This window comes from Phocoena phocoena, chromosome 19 (assembly GCF_963924675.1).
Source record: "Phocoena phocoena chromosome 19, mPhoPho1.1, whole genome shotgun sequence".
In the NCBI taxonomy this organism is placed as follows: domain Eukaryota; kingdom Metazoa; phylum Chordata; class Mammalia; order Artiodactyla; family Phocoenidae; genus Phocoena; species Phocoena phocoena.
This window is the reverse complement of record NC_089237.1, coordinates 9,416,572-9,431,499: the sequence shown is the minus strand read 5'-3', so window position 1 is coordinate 9,431,499 and position 14,928 is coordinate 9,416,572. Positions and strand designations below refer to the sequence as shown.

At 54.6% G+C, this 14,928-nt stretch overlaps 1 protein-coding gene across 1 annotated transcript in view; it reads left to right on the top strand.

Moving 5' to 3' along the window:
- Positions 1–14,928, top strand: part of DNAH17 (dynein axonemal heavy chain 17) — a 110,635-nt gene that overhangs the window by 37,500 nt on the left and 58,207 nt on the right. The window contains exons 24-36 of the mRNA XM_065896570.1: positions 931–1,083; positions 4,193–4,441; positions 6,131–6,253; positions 7,162–7,509; positions 7,610–7,701; positions 8,098–8,224; positions 8,963–9,115; positions 10,438–10,563; positions 10,707–10,814; positions 11,532–11,663; positions 11,996–12,156; positions 12,754–12,910; positions 13,998–14,102. Coding sequence (XP_065752642.1) covers positions 931–1,083; positions 4,193–4,441; positions 6,131–6,253; positions 7,162–7,509; positions 7,610–7,701; positions 8,098–8,224; positions 8,963–9,115; positions 10,438–10,563; positions 10,707–10,814; positions 11,532–11,663; positions 11,996–12,156; positions 12,754–12,910; positions 13,998–14,102 — 2,034 coding nt within the window. The remainder of the gene's footprint in view (positions 1–930; positions 1,084–4,192; positions 4,442–6,130; positions 6,254–7,161; positions 7,510–7,609; positions 7,702–8,097; positions 8,225–8,962; positions 9,116–10,437; positions 10,564–10,706; positions 10,815–11,531; positions 11,664–11,995; positions 12,157–12,753; positions 12,911–13,997; positions 14,103–14,928) is intronic.

The following is a 14,928-nucleotide window of genomic DNA, read 5'->3' as shown; positions in this document are numbered from 1 at the left end:
AGGGGCGTTTGGGGTACATGGGGCCTGGGGGGCCCCCAGGAGCACAGGGGGGCACCGCAATGCTCCCGGCACAGTGCTCAGCCCCCACTCTGCGCAGGCCCCAGCCCACACCCCGACCACACTCTGCAGTACCACAGGCGTGAGCACAAGGGCACCCCAAGATGTCCTTTAGGGCCACCCCACAGTTTCCCTCCCCGAGCCTCTGCTCTTTCCCCTGCTCAGCCTCGAAGCCCACCCTTCCCAGAGGCCAAGATCCTGCCCTCTCTCCATGGGCATTTTCTCAGTCACGCCCCCAGCCCACAGCAGAGACGCCACCATTCTCTCCCTCGAGCCCCCCTAGCACTTAGCCGTGGACGCAGGCTAGGTTCTTTGAAGAGCTCCCCTGTCAAGTCTGTTTAGGAACCACGTCCGTGGTGAGAGAGGCCCGCAAGGCAGGGTGCAAACACTCGGGACCCCCCTGTGTACCCAGTCGAGCATGGTACACACTCCACACCAAAGCTTTCACAGCTGCCCGCACTTAGTCGTGTGGCTCAGGACGAATCTTTTTTTCCTCCTCGTTGCTTATCTAGATTTTTCTAGTTTTCAAAGCAATCAAGCATTACTTATATACATTTTAATACAATACAAATATATACAGTGAGAGAATGGGGGAGGTTCTGGGAAGTCAGAAGATGTTAGGAGGAAGTCTGGCGTTCATGCAACGTCCATTAAGAGTCAGTCCTCACACCTGAGCTCGCCGAGATGACCCACCCTCCCATCAGAGGAGAAGCTGGGGGCGGGCGGGGAGGCCGCTGCCCTCCCAGCTGGAAAGTTTGCCACCACCCTGTATGCGTGGTGTTGGCTCTGGGCTTCACGGGGACGTGGCGGGGGAGACGGGGAAGGCTCTGCCGAGCGCCGGCACCCTGTTCACCGGCTTCTGCGTGCCCCCAGCAACAAAAGAGCATCGCGGCCATGGAGGGCGTCATGGAGGCTCTGTGCAAATCCGGGAGCCTGTTCGAGGTCATAGTGCCGGACTACAAGCAACTCAAGGCTTGTCACAAAGAGGTCCGCCAGCTGAAGGAGCTCTGGGACATGATCGTCATGGTGAGGGGGGCGCCAAGCCTCAGGGGACGGGCTTGGGGGGACTCCACGGGCAGCATCCCAGCACCAAGAGGGGGCGCTCCCGTTATCCTTCCATAACAGCTGCCTCTGATGCTTGATGGAGGCAAAACGACGAGTAGGAAGCCTCACTGCTCCTGGTATCAAGGCTGTGTGTCCACAGCGGAGGTGCGCGTGTTTGCTCCCCAGTCTCACCTCTTGGCTCCTGTATTTCCAGAGATATTTTAGCTCTTCTCTCTTTTTATTTTTTATTTCATTTTATTTTATGTTGGAGTATAGTCAATCCAGTGTCGTGTTAGTTTCAGGTGTACCGCAAAGTGGTTCAGTTATACACATACATGTATCTATTCTTTTTTTTGGGGGGGTGGGGCAAGGAATAGCGACTTTATTTGGAAAGCCAGCAGACCGAGAAGATGGCCCACTAGTGTCCCAAAGAACCTTCTTACCCGAGTAGAATCCAGGCTTCTTGTACACTAAAAGGGGAGGGGTGTGGCTGGTGGCTGCAAACCTCTTGGTGCTGGGATCCTTTGTTCTCGCAGCTGTCCACATAGTTCTGGCCGCAATGTTGACCTCCGACAAGACAAGTGTTATTTTCTGTTCTGCAACTTTTTAATCTCTGTATGAATGGGAAAGTGTTATACCTTTAAAGGTCAAGCCCGGGAATATTTCAAGCTATAGGTGACATTCTTTTACAAAGGTGCAGACCCAGTAGGACCACGTATCTATTCTTTTTCATAGTCTTTTCCCATTTATCACAGAGTATGGAGAGGAGTTCCCTGTGCTAGACAGTAGCTCCTTGTTGGTTATCTTTTTTTATATATATATATAGACAATGGCTTAATTTTATTTTTAAAATTTTTTTTTGGCCACGCCGCGAGGCATGCAGGATCTTAGTTCCCCAACCAGGGATCGAACCCGTGTCCCCTGTAGTGGAAGCACAGAGTCCCAACCACTGGACCACTAGGGAAGTCCCTGGTTATCTTTTTTTTTAGAGAAATTAAAGTATTTATTCCATATACGATTTAGGTTTTTTTTAACTTTTTATTTTATATTGGAGTATAGCCGATTAACAATGTTGTGAGTTTCAGATACACAGCAAAGCGACTCAGCCATACGTATACAAGTATCCATTTTATTTGTTTTGTTAATATATTTATTTTTGGCTGCGTTGGATCTTTGTTGCTGTGCGCGGGCTTTCTCTAGTTGCGGCGAGCGGGGGCTACTCTTTGATACGGTGCGCGGGCTTCTCATTGCGGTGGCTTCTCTTGTTGCGGAGCACGGGCTCTAGGTGCGCAGGCTTCAGTATTCGCGGCACTTGGGCTCATTAGTTGTGCCTCTCGGGCTCTAGAGCGCAGGTTCAGTAGTTGTGGCGCGTGGGCTTAGTTGCTCCGCAGCATTTGGGATCTTCTCCGACCAGGGCTGAAACCCATGTTCCCTGCATTGGCAGGCAGATTCTTAACCACTGCACCACCAGGGAAGTCCCTACACATATCCATTTTAAATACAGCAGTGTGTACCTGTCAATCCCAAACTCCCAATCTATCCCTCCCCGCTCTTTCCCCCTGGTGACCATGAGTTCGTTCTCTAAGTCTGTGTTAGCTCTTCTCTCTTGTGCTCTTGAACGAACTTCAGAGTCTCTGAAAAATCCTCCTCCCTCCAAAAGAAAACTCTTACAGCTGTAGCTAGAGGTAAATCTACTCCATGAGCGAATCCGGGGAGAATTCCCCTCTTGACAGCCATGTTCACTGTCCCCACCCAGGAGCAGGCTCTGTCTTGTCAGTTATCTTATTTTTTTTTATTACATCATAGTGAAATGCTGGAAATGTCTTCATCCTGACCATGCTGAATCTACCTATTTCTCACAGAGAGGGGGAAAAAAATCTTTGGAGCCCCAGGCTACCTCACAACCACCCCCAAAGAGAGACAACCCATCGATGCCTCTCGATGCTTTATTTTTTTCGCAGTTCACTGAATTCAAGTCTCCTGTGCATGAACGACATTACTGAGCAGTCGGTGAAGTCAGACCAGGATGCCGCACTTTCCCTCGATAGACAACACTTAGTGCAGACCCAAGATACAGGTTACTTTTCCCAGGAGATAACGCTAAGCATTTCCGGTCAGGGTGTTGCAAGAAAAATTCTCCAAAACAAACTAGCCAGGACAATTTTATGATAACGGGTACAGAGCAGCTTAAACGCACCAGAAAGGGCCATCAGTGCCCTTTCTTGGGATCTTGGGATCTTGGGATCTGCAAGGTAACTCTCTTGTAAACACCCCAATTGTTTGCCTTTATCTGACACGGATGTCTGTCAAGACCGTGTCTTTCCACCCCAAGCCTGTCTCAGCAACCTCTGACCCCCTCCAGGACCAGCCCGTCCAGCTTCACAGCTGTTCTCAGCCTACCCTGAATTAAAGACTGTGGCTTCACAGGGCTCTGTCTCCACTCTTGGTAGCGTTGTCTCCCAGTAGTGCCTGTGTCTTGTTTCATCCTTTCGTGAGTGAAATATCTCCTGGTGTGTTTAATCAGTCAGTATAAGCTAGGTTACTCTGCAGTGACAGACAGCCCTAAAACAGAACAAAACAAAACAAAACAAAACAGAACAAAACCGTGTGTAGTTAACCACAGACATGTATTTCTCATTCACGCAAAGTCCACACTCCAGTTCCAAGCAACCCTTGGGCAGCTCAGTGCACGCATCCACCATTGCCAAGGCAGACGGAGGGAACTGGGGGCCAGGCGTTGGCAATCCAGTGCTTCTGCCCCCAGGTGTCGGGCATCACCCACATTCCATTGGTCGAGGCAACTGACGTGGCTGCACCAAGAAGTGGGACAGAACTAGATCCTGGTGAGCAGTGACAAGGCCCACGTTTTGCCAAAATATCTCTTAACTGCTGACTTCTAAGTTGAATCTTTTATGGTGGAACTGGGTTGTTGGTTTTTTTTTCCCCCTTGTATCCACCCACTTTACCAAGCTCTGTCATTAGTTCTCAAGACTCATTGGATTTTGCTTCCTGAGAGCAATGGCAGGAAGGTGGCACAGGTGCCTTCCTGAAGTGTCCCCAGTAGAGGAGACACTGAGAGTTTCCATCTCAGGTCAACACCAGCATCGGTGACTGGAAGACCACCAAGTGGAAGAATATCAACGTCGAGCAGATGGACGCAGACTGCCAGAAGTTCGCCAAGACCGTGAGGTCCCTGGACAAGGAGGTGAAGGGCTGGGATGCCTTCGTGGGGCTGGACAACACTGTGAAGAACATGATCGCGTCCCTGCGCGCCGTGAGTGAGCTGCAGAACCCCGCCATCCGGAACCGCCACTGGCGGCAGCTCATGCAGGCCACCCAGGTACCGCGCCTCGGGGGAGGAGGGCGCTGCTCCTTGGGGGCTCGCTAGAGGATGGGCAGGGCTAACGCTGATAAAGCCGGCTTTGAGCACGCTCGGGCTCTGCACTCAGAGGGGCCCCGCTCTGGGTTGGATGCTCTGCTGTCACCATGTTGAAGTCCTTAATAATTTTTTAACAAGGGACCCCATCATTTTCATTTGCACCAGGCCCCTCAAATTATGCAGCCAGTTCTGGTTGTAAGGTGAATGTCCCCGGGGCTCAGGAAGTTTGGGGCGGAGGAATAGCTCCCCGGGTCCCCCACGCGCCACAGGAACACAGAGTCCTAGCACCCAATTTTTCCCAGGGATATCCCCCAGTGGGGGGTCACTGGCCTTGACACTCACAGAAGGCAAATAGGAACATCCCCACCGTCAGCAAACATTGAACAAAACTCTGTGGAACGGCTACTCTGCAGAGGCCCCACGTAGATGCCAAGGATGCATAGAGACAGAACACGGGCCCTGCTCTCAGGGAAGCAAAGGAAGAAAGAACAGCGTGGGTCACGGTGTTCGGGACGCCGAATGGGGTGCTCAGGGGTGGTTCTAGGAGCATAGAGTAGGCAGTCACCTCCATGGCGAGGGAAGGGCAGGAACAGCTTCAGGAGCACACGGGATGTGGCCTGGGCCCTGGCGGGGAGAAACAGACGAGCAGAAGGGTTATCCTGAGTGCTGAGACCACTGGCCAGCAGGCTCGTGTACCCCATCCAGGGCCTGGGAGAGACACCCAGGCGGTGATCAACAAGCAACTAAAACGTCCCAGGAACTGGGCATCACCGAGGACTGTTGAGACCCGGGCAGGTATTTTTCCAGCCATGATTGAGAGACGCTCGATTCCATCACTTGGTTAAACCAATTTCCACGGCAGGCTTGGAATCGGGGCCTGGAAACGTCTGTCTGTGTGACAGCGAGAAGGATTTGAGGACTGGGTGACACCATGAAAACACCTGGTATTGTTACTGGAGTAATAGTACCTGTGACTTGGCCACAACTGTTACTAACACGGCAGCTTCCTGAGGTGGTGGATCAGGTCCTGCAACTGCTGTAACAAAGCCCCACACCGTGGGGGGCTTAAAACTTCAGAAGTGTAGTCTTCCCTGGCTCTGGAGGCCAAAAACCTGAAATCAAGGTGTCGGCAGGACCGTGATCCCTCTGGCAGTCTAGGCGAGGGCCCTTCCCTGCCTCTTCCGGCTTCTGGTGGCCCCAGGTGATCCTTGGCTCGTGGCCGCATCCCTCCAATCCCTGCCTCAGTGGTCACGTGGGCTCTTCTGCATTTCAAATCTCCCTCCCCTTTCTCTGATGAAAATACCTGTCATCGGATTTAGGTTCTGTGCAGTTGATCCAGGACGATTTCATCTCAAGATCCTTACTACAAAAACTCTATTTCCAAATAAGGTCACATTCTGAGGTCCAGGTGGACATGAATTTTGGGGGGGACACTATTCAATCCCCTATCAGTGGACTCTGCTGTTACCAGTTTGACAGGGAGGAGAGACGAGGCCTGGAGAAGTGACTGCCCAAGTCACGGAGCTTCCAACTGCCCCCGCCATGGCCTGGGTTCCTCCCTCGCCTGCCTCTCCATGAAGGACAAAGCTGTCCCTCAACGGGAGAACATGTGACCTGACGTGGAATGTGCCTCTTTTTTTTTCCCCGTAGGTGAAGTTTGAAATGTCAGATGAGACCACCCTGGCGGATTTACTCCAGCTGAACCTACATCAATACGAAGACGAGGTCCAAAACATCGTAGACAAGGCTGTGAAAGAGTCTGGCATGGAAAAGGTAGCCTTTGTTGACAGCAAAGTGCGTTTTGTAGGGGATGATGCTGAACCCGACCCACCTGCCTAACCTTACTGAACTCTCCTCCCCTACGAAGCACGCTCACTTGTGGTCCATCCTGCCTCGGCCTTCTGAGAAGCTGAAGGGGGGGCGGGGGCAGGAGGGCCAGCCATCAGCCAGTACCCGGGGCAGTTCCAGGACACACGGAAAGTCTGGCTGACTCCTTTGCGATTCAAACCTCTCTCCTCACCTGTTTTTTGAGTTTGAATTGTCACATTTTGGCTTTCTTTTTTTTTAACAGACTTATTGAGCTCTAAATCACATACCATACCATTCACCCATTTAAAGTGTACAATTCAATGGCTTTTAGCGTATTTACAGATATGTGCAACCATCACATATTAGAATTAGTCAATTTTAGAACATTTTCGTCTCCTCAAAAAGCGATGAAACCCAGACGCTTTAGCTGTGACCCCCCCACCTTCTCATACCCCCCACCCCAGCTCTAAGCAACCACGAGCCCACTTTCTGTTTCTATAGGTTTGCCTTTTCTGGACATTTCATATAAAGGGAAACATATAATATGTGGGCTTCAGTGTCTGGCTTCTTTCACTAGGCATGTTTTCAAGTCTCCTTCATGTTGTAGCATGTGCCTGAGCTTCACTCTTTCGTATGGCCAAATAATATTTCATTATATGAATGCACCACATTTTGTTGATCTGTTCATCCATTGAGGGACATCTGGGTGGTTTCCATCTGTTGGCCATTGTAAATAACCTTGGCGTGAACATTTTGGCTTTCTGAAAACGCCTCCTTTCTGAAGGGGTTCCTTCCATGTCCTAGGGAACTCTGGGTCCTTTTCAGCCCCTCATGCCAGACACTTGCTGACCCGATTTCTGTTCCCCCAAAAGGTGCTGAAAACCCTGGATAGTACCTGGTCCACCATGGAGTTTGAGCACAGGCAGCACCCACGGACAGGCACCACGATGCTCAAGACGGATGAGGTGCTGGTGGAGACGCTGGAGGACAGCCAGGTGCAGCTACAGAACCTGATGACGTCCAGGTACCTGTCCTACTTCCTGAAGGAGGTGACGAGCTGGCAGCAGAAACTGTCCACTGCGGACTCGGTCATCTCCATCTGGTTCGAGGTCCAGAGAACCTGGAGCCACCTGGAGAGCATCTTCATTGGTTCCAAAGACATCCGCGCCCAGCTGCCGGAGGACTCCAAACGCTTTGATGACATCGACCAGGAGTTCAAGGTGAGCACAGCGCTCTCGCTCCTGCCTGGGCACTTTCGGAAATGGCTCCATTGGAGAAAACAGGGCTCCTGATGCCGTGGCGGCCCCTTTCTCTTCCCAGGCCTTGATGGAGGAGGCAGTGAAAACACCCAACGTGGTCGAAGCCACCAACAAACCTGGTCTCTATAACAAACTTGAGAACCTGAAGAAGAGGTGGGTCCCACACTGTCCAGGGGAGGGGCTTCACTGTGGCAGAAACCCGAGTCACGTGCCCCTTGCTGGCCAGGACGGGGAAAGCCCCAGGTTGTGGGTTAACACATCCCCTTCCTCAGAGTGCGAGCTCTCAGGCCACAACCTGCCACGCCGGCCACAGGGCAGGCCTTCAGCCTCAGAAGAAGCATTGACTGCAGAGATTAAACTATACCCTATCATACCTGGGGACACCCACCAGGTCAGGGGCTGGCAGAGAACAAGTGTGGAAGATTTGAATCAAACTGGGGCTGTGAACAGCCTGGGCGTCTCCGGGGCTGTCCGTCTAGCGCGTGGAAGGATGGGCTGGAAAAGACCCTCTGTCGAGCAGGACTCAGCAGCCTTGTTTCCTCCCCCAAGGTTGGCCATGTGTGAAAAGGCCCTGGCCGAATATTTAGAGACAAAAAGACTTGCTTTCCCAAGGTTCTACTTCGTCTCCTCAGCCGACCTCCTGGACATTCTCTCCAACGGAAATGACCCCGTGGAGGTAGGTGGGCCCCTGGCATTGTGAAGAGAGGCCGACCTCAGGTGCGGCCTCCAGGCTCCAGGCAGGTCCCGGCTTGGCTCCATGTCCGGGTGGCCCTGGGATGTTGGAGGAGTGTCCACAGGTGGCCCTGTGGCATCTCCACGAGGTCATCCACACCTGAAACCACCCAGGGGCTGGGCCATGACAGAAAGACCTGGGACTGGTCTCAGACCCTGCCCTTCCCTCCCTGAGCCTCATCCGCGTCCTCTGGAAAATGGGTGAGATGCCCGTTTCTGAGAGACACGCCCGCTCATCCTAATAAATCCCAGGCGCCCGGAAGAAAAGGTCCCTCGAGGTTCCTCTTCTAAAAGAGAGGAGGGTTAGCTACCCCGGCGAAGGGAAGCGACTGTCTTATTTTAATCATGAAGTTCCAGACACACAAGAAGGCAGCCACAGGCTGGCCCACAATTTAGGTTCTGAGCGTCTGACCTAGGGACGCGGGTCCCATGCCCGGGACAGAACCGTCTCAAGGAAAAGAAATCTTCAGGAACAGACATTCGGAAGGTTCCGCCTGAGACCAGTTTTTGCCATTTGTTGGCTAAGTGCGTTCAGTCAACATCCCAGAGGCGAGGTGGGGGCGGCAGGTATAAGCCAAAAAAAAAAAGATGCTTAAAACCCCCCGAGGAAGACCCAGGCTGTGTGTCTCCTGCCTTTGAACCCCTTGGCTGCAAAATCCAGTGATCCCCCCGCCCAATCCAGGTGAGCCGCCACCTGTCCAAGCTCTTCGACAGCCTGTGTAAACTGAAGTTCCGCCTCGACGCCGACGGGAAGCCGCTCAAGTTTGGCCTGGGCATGTACAGCAAGGAGGACGAGTACGTGGACTTTGACCGGGAATGTGACCTCTCGGGGCAGGTGTGTGCGTGTGCGGAGTGACGCCCCCCCAACCCAGGACGACAGTGCAGCGTGTACAGGGCCACACGGCCTCAGACAGGCTGTCACCCCCAGCCTGGGACCACCCCTCTCTCCTTCCCTCTGCCTCTCAGAACAAATGCTTAAGGGGCTTCTCTATAGAATCTCCAGCACAGCCTTACCTACACAGTATGAGGTGCATTGTGAGAAACAGAAAGAAGAGAAAGGAGGGGACGGAGGGGGAGAAAAGGTTTATTAATGCCATTGAGTTTTTATTATTTTATTTATTATTATTAATGCCAAGGGGTTAGTGTTAGCGGCACCCGCCCCCCTCTTTGAAGGGGGCCACACACACCTGAACCAGCCAGTTTTCATTCCTGCCCAGCGTAAGGGGCTTTACTGCTTTGATTTAGCAGAGGGGTCCCTTTACCTTGGGCAGCCCGGCCCCCTTTCCAGCTTCCCCCCACCCCAGGAGGCTGCTCCCTTCTGCTGACAGCAAGCTTCCCAGCTGCCCTCCACGCCCCTCCTCCCCCAATCTCTTTGCCCAAGTATTGATCAAGCCTCCGAATCGATCTTGACATTAGCCTAAGCGAAATGTAATTCAGAGGTAAGTCAGCTTGGGGGGTAAAAATCTCACGCAAGAAAACCCGAGCTCCCGCAACTTGAATTCGGAGAACCTGGCCAGATGGGGTTGGCAGGCCGGTGGCAGGATCCAGTCCTCAGTTCGCTCAGATGCTTCCCACACGTGACTGCTTACAGACATAACCACGAACTACAGCGAGCTCTGCCTGCACTGTCGTTGTAGTTTAAAAGAAAAACCAACCCAATTATCTCATTTGGGTATGTTCCCCCCCAGTTGCAGTCAGTTGAAGTTTTGTATTTTAAGATACACACAAGGCTCGTCAGCAGGTTTGTCCACATGACAGTCTAAGACCCTGAGATGATGCACCTGGGGAGCTAGTGGGGGCTCCACTAGTAAGGGACGCGGGGCAGCGGGGCTGGGGGGACAGGCCCCGCGTCTCTGCATGTGAGCACCACTTCATAGGGTCAGACATAGACTGTCTTCTCCTCTTGACTTTCCTCTGGTTTCCCCTCCCTTCTCTGTGCCCACGATGCCCAATGCAACCAGTTGTGCGCGGACAGCTGGGCTTGCTGACCACATTTTTCAAGCTGGTCGTTCTTACTGCTCTGAAAACCTGGGTATCTCTACCCCTGGGATGATAAGGAGGAGGATGACAAATGGTCCTTTAATTTTTAAATGACAAAGCAAGCCATCGGAATGAGCTGTGCTCACCCCTCTCTGGTCCCTGTGGCTCCGCCCCCAGGTGGAGGTCTGGCTGAACCGGGTGTTGGACAGGATGTGCGCCACACTCCGCCACGAGATCCCGGAAGCCGTGGTGACTTACGAGGAGAAGCCAAGGGAGCAGTGGATCTTTGACTACCCCGCCCAGGTCTGAGGCCGGGTGGATGGAGCTCACCTGTCCTGGGTTAGCCACAGTGGGCGGAGAACAGCCACCTTACCGATGTGCACTCTTCTGTCACGCCGAGAACGACGCTTACGTTGGCGGGGGGCCGGGGGCCGCTCTGTTTTCAGATTGCGCTCTCGTGCACCCAGATCTGGTGGACAACCGAGGTGGGCCTGGCGTTTGCCAGGCTGGAAGAAGGCTACGAAAACGCCATCAAAGATTACAACAAGAAGCAGGTGTGTGCCCCCATCCCATGTCCATCCAAAGCTTCTTGCCCTGAGGTGCCCCCTTGTGCCACTGCCATTTCTGTGGGTCAAAAGCAGCCAAATACTGGCACCCCCCAACATCCTTCTGCCCAAGAGTAACCGCTTTAGAAGTACATGACTTTCATTCTCTCTCTTTTTTAAAAAAATTTATTTATTTATTTATTTATTTATTTTTGGCTGTGTTGGGTCTTTGTTTCTGTGCGAGGGCTTTCTCTAGCTGCGGCAAGTGGGGGCCCCTTTTGATTTAACTTTTTAAAAGATTCTTGGTTAGAAATTTAGAAACTAAAGATAATTTTTAAAATAAAAACCCCACCACCCATATATAACCCCGTCAACAAATTCTTATCTAACATTCTAATCTTTTTGTGTGCATATAATCGATTCCTAGGCAAAAATATATAAACTGTCCACACAGCTTTAAAATCCTGGCTTTACGTAACGTCCGCCGTCTTTCAGGGCATCCGATCTTCTTCTACACCATTTTTAGTGGCTCCTTGATGTTCCATGGGGGGGCCTGTTCCCCAGCGTTCCCCACCCCCAGTTGGCAGATAGCGAGAGCTTCTTTCTGTGTCTCGTTGTTGTGAACAAGAGCACGGGGGTCTTCCCTACCCAGCCGTGGGGGACCCCCCCCAGCCCAGAGCCCGCCCCGCGATGGGTGTCCCAGCCGAGGCGCCTTCTCTCCTGCAGATCAGTCAGCTGAACGCACTCATCACCCTGCTCATCGGAAACCTCAGCGCCGGGGACAGGACGAAGATCATGACCATCTGTACCATCGACGTCCACGCCCGGGATGTGGTCGCCAAGATGATCACCGCCAAGGCACGGGCGCCGGGAAGGGCCGGGAACCCCGCGGGGGGCTGGTGCCTGGGACTCCCGCGCACGCCCCCATCCCAGTTATTGCTGCTTCCTCCTGGCTTGAGGGAGGCGGGCGACACTACTCCGGGCAGTGGCTACCGCCTCCTTCATCCCTTGTCTCGGCCCTGGTAAGTGACTGGACAAGCGGCCCGATCAGGGGTGCCCACGGTTCAGCGAGACTCAGTGGTGCACGGAGTTAGGCTTGACGTGGGCACCACGGGAGGAGCCGGAGGCCGGGGAGCGCCCCCCCCGGGGCAGGGGCCAGCAGGAGGCAAACCGGCCTGCCCCTCCCGCAGGTGGAGAGCGCCCAGGCCTTCACCTGGCAGTCCCAGCTGCGGCACCGCTGGGATGAGGAGAAGAAGCACTGCTTTGCCAACATCTGCGATGCCCAGATCCAGTACTCGTACGAGTACCTGGGCAACACTCCACGGCTGGTCATTACCCCTCTCACCGACAGGTGAGGACGCACCGGCCGCCTTCCTGCCTGGCCCTGAGCAATGCAGCGGGGGGACTCACACTGTTCTCTGGGCCCTTCCCCGTGAGTCCTTGCGCTGTCAGACCCGAACGTGCCCTGCTGAGGCTGACGGGTCCGGGCATTTGGGTCAGATTCAGTCCTGCTACCGGCCAGGCACCCAGACTCGGGGACCATGATCCTATTCCCTCCCTCCGACACTGGCTGTATGGCCTTGGGGGTGGTCCTCAGCCTCTCTGAGGACCTGCGAAGTGGGGACGTTATTTTATAAATCCTCAGCAGTTCGTTGAGGGTCAAGCGAGTCGTTTAACAGCAAAAAGCACTCAGACCAGCAGCTGCTCAGGGCGAACCGTCAGTGACTGTTACGTTAGGCAGTGGCCTCCTCTAACGCCCTGGTGGGCACAGCCCCCATGTGGCATCCGCCCCGGCAAGACGGTGTCTGCTCCTTGGCGACATCACAAGTGCTTCCCACCGGCTCCCTTTGGTGCCTCCTTGGGGCTTGGGGGTGTCACTGAACCACAGTGAAAGAAAGTGGGCGGCTGTGGGGTTGCCGCCTGCGAGGTGATTGGAGGTCCTTTGCAGATGCTATATAACCTTGACCCAGTCCCTCCACCTGATCATGGGCGGAGCCCCCGCTGGCCCCGCCGGGACTGGCAAGACAGAGACGACCAAGGACCTGGGCAGAGCCCTGGGCACCATGGTCTACGTCTTCAACTGCTCCAAGCAGATGGACTACAAGGTACGCATCCCAGGCCCAGGGGGGCCTGAAGTCCCCAGGGAGGACCACCCACGGCCCCTCCCTCAGAAGGCACAGCCTCCACGCCCCAAGTGAGCTCTAGATGTGTGGACACTGCAGGCCGGACCCAGGCAGGAGGCACAAGCTCCCCAGTTTGCTGACGGCGTCCACCAGACAGAGAGGCTGAGTAGTGGTGCCCCCACTGGCGGCCTTGGCCCTCCTGGGAGGCTGGGCCTCTACAGCATGACCAGCGTGTCTGGTAGAGGCTCTCAGGGTGGGCACAACCAGTCCTGCCTCCCCTGGGGAGGTAACCCCTCCCAACCTACATTCCAAGCTTGTCCCCGACAACTGGGGTCACCAGACAGAGTGAGCACCTTTGAGAGCTTGGGGGGCAGGGTAGCATGAGGGGTGGGTATTGGGTAGGGGCTGGGTCCTAGCGGTCACTGGAGACTTTGCAGGACAGCCACAGCTCTCAAAGGGCCCGGAAGAAGGGTAACCATGGAGGTCAGGTCAAAGCAGCCCCTGGGGGCTGGGGGGGTACCCTGAGATCAGGAGCTCGGGCCTGCAGGGGGCCTCCCTGCCCCACCCCCATCGGAGCCCCACAGTCCAGGGGACCCCATCTTGAGGCTGAGGGTGGGGACAGCTGCCCATTCTGACTCTCAAGGCCGCAGCCTGCACCGGCCTTCTGGGTTTTAGAAAAGTGACATCTGAAGCTGGATCCTCCCAGAAGGGATCCTGTATGTAAACGTTGAAGAATCATCCTGATTATCCGGCTGGAGCCTGCCGTCCGTCCCCCTACCTTAGAGGGAAGCCCCCTCTCCTGTGTGCTAGTGGAAAATGCAAGGGCTGAACTTTACACAAACTCCCTAATCTGAGCCCGGGCAAAGCCCCCATGCCAGGGAGGGTCTGGGCTCTTCCTGGCACCCGGCCCCGGGCAGGATTACCCCTCCCAGGGAGTGAACGTCCTGCCTCTAGCCTTCTGAGGGCCCCAAAGTTCCCAAGCCTGACCCTCGGCCAGGGGGCTGATGGGGCAGGTAGGGGCTCCCGGCAGGGCTCTCCACGCATGCTTCTCCCATCTCACCCTTTCTAGTCCTGTGGCAATATCTACAAGGGCCTGGCCCAGACTGGAGCCTGGGGCTGCTTCGATGAGTTCAATCGAATCTCCGTGGAGGTCTTGTCTGTGATCGCCGTACAGGTAGGGCCCGTGTGGTCTCTGGGTCACGTACGGGAACTCACTGCCCTGCCGGCTTGGCGCTCGTCAGCTTTCCTGTAGGGTCAGGTCAGCCTCACTGAGTTGGGGGGTGTGGCACAAAGGTGAGCGGGACCCCAGCCCTGTCCTTCAGGGGCCCACAGAAGGAAAACAGTAAGGATCAGACCCAGTGGCACATAGGTAACCGAATACAGACGAGGGGATAATCAGTTTTGCCTAGGGGACCAGGACAGAGGGCTTGGTCTCAATTACCAATGGAGCTGGGCATTGAAGGATGTCTAGGAGTTTATCAGTTAGACAAGGGTGCTGGGAGGGAGAGAAGGAGGAAATGAGCCCGAGTATTTTGGGAACACCCATGACAGAGTGCAGGACTGCCTAGTTCTGGGCTTTATTTGAACTGTCTGTGCCTTCATCTTCTAATCTGTAGAATGGGTTTGCCGGCATGATTAGGGGTGAGTGCAGGTAGCTGGCCTCCTCCACTGTTGTTTCCCCACCTCGGCATAGACATGGAACTATCCCCAAGCCCTGGGGCTGGAGGCCAGTACGGCAAAGAGAGGACGAGGGCAGCCAGCGCCCCCTGGACCCATGGGCAATGCTGACGGCTGCCTTGGGGACCCCTGCCCCCAAAGTCAGTGCACAGACCCCAGGATAATTACGGAGAGCTGTTGACTCGGATGGAGGAGCAGGAACTGGAACGGAACATTAGGAGAGGCTCCATGTGGAGGGGAGGGGTCCCACCGCCAGCCACTGCCCTGCTGGGTTGTGAGCCGCATGCTGCAGACCAGTCTGGGAGGAAAGTCCTGGACAACTA